The 4,783-nt window shown below is 68.4% G+C and overlaps 1 protein-coding gene across 1 annotated transcript; it reads right to left on the reverse strand.

The window, feature by feature from the left end:
• Positions 1–88: 88 nt before the first annotated feature.
• TMEM151A (transmembrane protein 151A) lies at positions 89–4,435 on the reverse strand. The gene is made up of 2 exons (XM_012665393.1): positions 4,228–4,435; positions 89–1,995 (listed from the first exon to the last, which is right to left on the reverse strand). Exons 1-2 carry the CDS (start codon positions 4,297–4,299, stop codon positions 664–666), a joined length of 1,404 nt encoding a protein of 467 aa, XP_012520847.1. The 5' UTR covers positions 4,300–4,435; the 3' UTR covers positions 89–663.
• Between the last annotated feature and the right edge of the window lie 348 nt (positions 4,436–4,783).

Raw genomic sequence — 4,783 nt, forward strand, 5'->3', positions numbered from 1 at the left:
CCCAGGTTGCAGGGGAGCGGGATGCAGGGGTGCAGCAGGCACCGGGAGTTACAGTGGGGATGGGCATGGGGCAAGGCCGGATCAGGTGCTGGCCCCGAGCGGGGCGGAGGGCGGGCAGGGAGGGCTCTGTCTGGGGAGGATGGGGACTGTGGGTGGCAGTGGGGCCAAGGCCGCGGTGCCGCAATAGCCAGCTCTCAAATTCAGGCCCAGCTGGGCGTGGCCCAAACCACCAATTTGTGCTTCTAGGTTGCTCGAGGGCTCCGATGTGGCCTCAGCCCCAGCAGGCAAGTGGCCATGTGCAGCCCTGTGCTGCAGGCAGCAGCTGTCTCCAGGACTCCTCCCCATCCCAGGCTTTCTGGAAGCTTCCTCCCCTGCCCAGTGTGAGAGGCCCCCAAGCCAGATCACCTGCCATCACAGGGCGTGGAACATGGGGAGGGGGGAAGCCATGCTGGGGACGGTTCAGAGATTCAACTTGGGTGGTGTCCATTCCCCCAAAATGACCAAGGTCACTGCATTTTAGTCTATTTGAGGCCCCGCCCCCACCCGCACCCTCGTGTGTGTGTGTGTGGCCGGTCCGTTTTCCCTCCTGTTTTGGACAATTACTCAGGCGCCTAAGCCTGTGCCGGGATGGCCAGGAGGGGCCCCCCTGGGGGCCGCGGGCTCTCAGAGCACGCCCTGCCCATCCCCCTGGCAGCCGCTGTCCCCGTGGACAATGAGCACCGGGAAGTAAAGGGCGTCCTCGTAGCAGGGCGGGCTCTCCAGGGGCTCCGTGTCCTCCCCGCGGCGCCCCAGCGGCCCCCCGCTCAGGCTGCGGAAGACCCCTGGCGTGGCCCGGCCGCCGGCTCCGAGCGAGAGGCGGCTGCGGCTGAAGGGCAGGCGGGGCCCGCTGGGCCGCGCGGGCGGCAGCGAGTTGCTGCTGACAGAGCGGCGGCAGCGCTGGCAGCCGCGGAGGTAGGCGCCCGCGCCCGCGCCCATGACCACGGCCTCCGAGTAGCTGGGCACCAGCTGCCGGTTGGAGCAGATGTGCCACTCGAGCTCGGTGAAGTCCACCGTGGCCACGCGGGACAGCGGCGGCGCGCTGGGCACGGCCCCCGGCGGGGGCGAGCTGGCGCCGAAGAGCTTCTCCACCTGGTAGTGCACGTGCGCGGTGCCGTAGGCCGCCACCACGCGCAGCGGCCAGGACAGCGTGGCGGCCGACACGAGCCAGAAGACCCAGGCGCGGGCGTACCAGGGCGGGCTGCGGGGGTCGGCGAAGACCATGAGGGACTCGCGGAAGTCCACGTCCTTCAGGTGCATGCCCTCGCGGGCCTCCAGGTAGTCGTCCAGGCCCTCGTTGGCGCTGAAGAAGCGCGCCCTCTGGGTGAGGTACGAGGCCTCGGCCTCGGCGCTGCCGAAGCTGAAGCACTTGGTGAAGCGCAGCCGCGTGGCCGCGTGCTCGGCCAGGCCCACGAGCTCCTTGGAGACGTCGCGGACGCCGTGCGCCGAGTAGTCAAACTCGCCGCGAGCCGTGCGGCTGTCGGCCCTCTCGTGGTACACCTGCGTGGTGGTGTAGGCGTCGCCGTTGCGGTAGCGGGTGATCTGGCGCGTGCGCCGCACGTAGTGGTAGCTGGTGGCCTTCCACCAGACACAGGGCGGCGCCTGCTGCAGCCGGCGGATCAGGGCGAGCACGGTGTTGGCGTCGGTGCGCGGCGCCTGGCAGGACCGCACGTGACAGTGCCAGCACTCAGCCAGGTAGAGGAGGTAGAGGAGGGAGACGAAGGCCAGCGGGATGTATAGGTAGCCATCGGAGCAGGGGCTGGCCGGGTAGGTGGGTGGCTGGCCGCCGGCACTGCGGGCCAAGGCTGCCTCCGGCCCCAGGACGAGCCGAGGCACGGTGGCCAGGCGACACCAGGCCACCACAGCCCCACAGGCATGGATGAGCAGCGTGAGGAGCAGGCACTTCCAGTGCGACTCGCGGCACAGGGAGCTTCCCAGGGACTGTTTCAGAGGCCGCTGCTGCAGGTGGGCAGAGAGAGGGGAGGCGTGTGTCAGGATGGGGCCATCAGTCATGCCTGCCACTTGGTTTAACCCCAGTGAAGAAGGTGATGCCATGAGCCCCACTTTGCAGAAGAGGAAACTGAGGCTCTGAGCGATTGAGCCACTTACCCAGGCCTCACGTGTCTGGCTAAGTCACAGTGGCACTGCCCCATTCAAACCCAGGCCTCTCCGCCCTAAGCCTGTCCTCCACTGTGCTCTGCTAGTTGTCAGCCAACAGTACCCGGGACACAACAAACTTACCTCTGCCAGGAGAGGACCCCCTATCCCCCCACTGGCTGTTGAGAAAACCAAGTTCTGGTCCTGGCTCTGCCCTGATTTGCTGTGTGAACCTGGCTGCATCCCTACCCTCTCTGGGCCTTAATTCCTGGTCGTGGTGGTCTGGGAGGTCAGCATGGCAGGGGTCTGAGGGGGGAACTGGCTCCATCACTCACTGTGTGACTTGGGCAGGTCCCTCGTCCTCTCTGGACCTCAGTTTCCTCATTTGCAAACTGGGGTGCTGTGAGGACTCAACGAGATAATGTGTGTGAAGATCTCAGCACAGGTATGGCCCGTGGGAATAAATATTACTACCGTTACCCTGCGACTCCCTCTGGTCCCTTGTTCCAATAGAGATGGCAAGAGACTTTCGGGAGAGGCTTTTAAGTCAGCAAGACAGAGGGAGTGCTAGGAACGGGGGAGGTGTGAGTCTTGGGGTGGGGAGCATATGGAGGGCCATCCTCCACTCCCCATCTGTGCTGGGGGGGACACAGCTGCTGGGCGGCAGGGGCCACTCCCTGGCCCAGAGGGCTTGGCACACCCTCCCTGGCAGGGCTGCCAGCCTGGCCTCCTCACCCCCAGGTGCCTACGGAGAGAGAAGAAGGTGGGCAGGAAGTGGAGGGAGAAGAAAGTAGAGATAGCAGAGGTGGGTTAAGGAACCACATTTCCCACCCCAGCCCCACCAGGCCTGAGAGGCCCAAGAGGACAGGACTCACCCCCAGCCCAGCCTAGGGCAGCCTGCACCCCGTCACCCACCACAGGTGTACACCACCACCCTGACCTGCAGGCTACTCGATACACACTCCCACTCACCCACACCCGACACGTGTTCATCGCAGACCCTCCCGCCACGGAGGGCCACGCTGCCTGTTCATCCAGGAAACACCAGACCCTCACCTGTCCCCAGAGTACAAACCCCCACACCACAGCACCATAAGCAAGGACAGACAGAGACACACACAGACCATCCACCAAGACACACACATGCACATACGTGTTACACACTCACTGAAGCCCAGAGACATGGCAGACCTTCACCTGACCACTGAGCACATCTCCTCACCCCCCACCCCCGCTGTAAGCTGACACCACACCCCCAGAATCCACACCGGAGAGACCCACCGGCAACAGGATGCGCTCATGCGCGCACACACACCTCTGGGTGAGACCCAAGCCAAGGCACCCGCCAGACCCTCCTCTGACTGCAGGGCACAGAGTTGCCACCTGAGGTGCAGGCAACGCGCACACCCGAATTCACACACCCACACGACACACACACAAGCAGGCTACCTTCACCCAAACGCACACTGACCCACTCTCGTTGGCCTCCAGGTATCGTCCAGGGCCGGTCACCCCAACACACCACACAGGGCCCCACAGCGCTGCAGATCTTCAGGGCTGGGGCTGAGGAGGGGCCGTTCTGGGGGCGTCCCGGCAGCAGAGTGGGCCCTCACCCCTCACTCGAGGGGGAGGAGAAGGGGCACGGAAGGCCGCCTCCCTTCCTCTTGCCCCTCCTCCCCCCAGGCCCTGCTACAGCTGCTGCATTGCAGGCACCACCCGGGCACCTCGTGAGCGGCTGGGCCGGGCCGGGGGCCTGACCCCGCGGCCCTGGGGGTGGGGGCAGCATCCCCGCAGCGCTGCGGAACGGGGTCGCCTGGGGGCCGGGCGCTGACGTCATAGGGCGGGCGAGGCCGGATAAGGGGGCGCCGCGGGCGGAAGTCGCCCCCCACATTCCTGCCCAGCCGCCCCACCCCTATCCCCACGCGGCCCCTAGGCCCCCGGGACCCCCGGCGGGACGCAGGCCACCCCAATGACGTCGCTGGCCTCAGTGGCTCCGGGACTTCGCCCCTCAGCCCCTCTCCCGGGGGTCTCCCCTCCTTCGTCCCCCTCACGCCGCCCAGGCCTGGGTCCGGCCCCACCGCACGGCGCCGGTACCTCCTCCCGCAGCTCGCTGTCCGGGACGAGCGCAGGCACCTCTCCGCCGTCGCCACCGCCGCCCTCGGGCATGGTGTCCTGGCTGCTTGGGCGGCCCCGGCCCGGGCCCGGGGCATGATAGGGGGAGCGCGCAGGGCTGCGGCGCGGCCCCGGGGGCGTCCGCTCGGCTCGGCGGCCACGGAGGGAGTGCGCGGAGCTGGAGCCCGAGCGCGGCGGCGGCGGCGTCGGCCGCCGCGGTGCCCGGCGCGCCGCCCCTCGGAGGGGAGAGGGCAGCGGCGGCGGGACCCGAGCGCGGCGGCGGCGGCGGCGAGCAGCGCGGCTGCCCCGGGGCCATGTGGACGGGCGGCCGCCGCCCGGGCCGGCTTCGCCGGGCGGTGAGTACCTGCGAGCCGGGAGGGCACAGCGCGGACACCGGCGCGGAGGCGGGGCGGGCGCCACCCACGCCTCTGGGCGGTCCCTGCTTGGCGCCGCGAGCTGCTGGCCCCCCGCCCCCCGCTCCGATCCCGCGGCGCCCCTCCGGGGCCGGTGCGCCCCGACCCCGCCGTGCATGCCCCGC

Source organism: Propithecus coquereli, unplaced genomic scaffold, assembly GCF_000956105.1.
Source record: "Propithecus coquereli isolate 6110/MARCELLA unplaced genomic scaffold, Pcoq_1.0 Scaffold120, whole genome shotgun sequence".
Taxonomy (NCBI): Eukaryota; Metazoa; Chordata; class Mammalia; order Primates; family Indriidae; genus Propithecus; species Propithecus coquereli.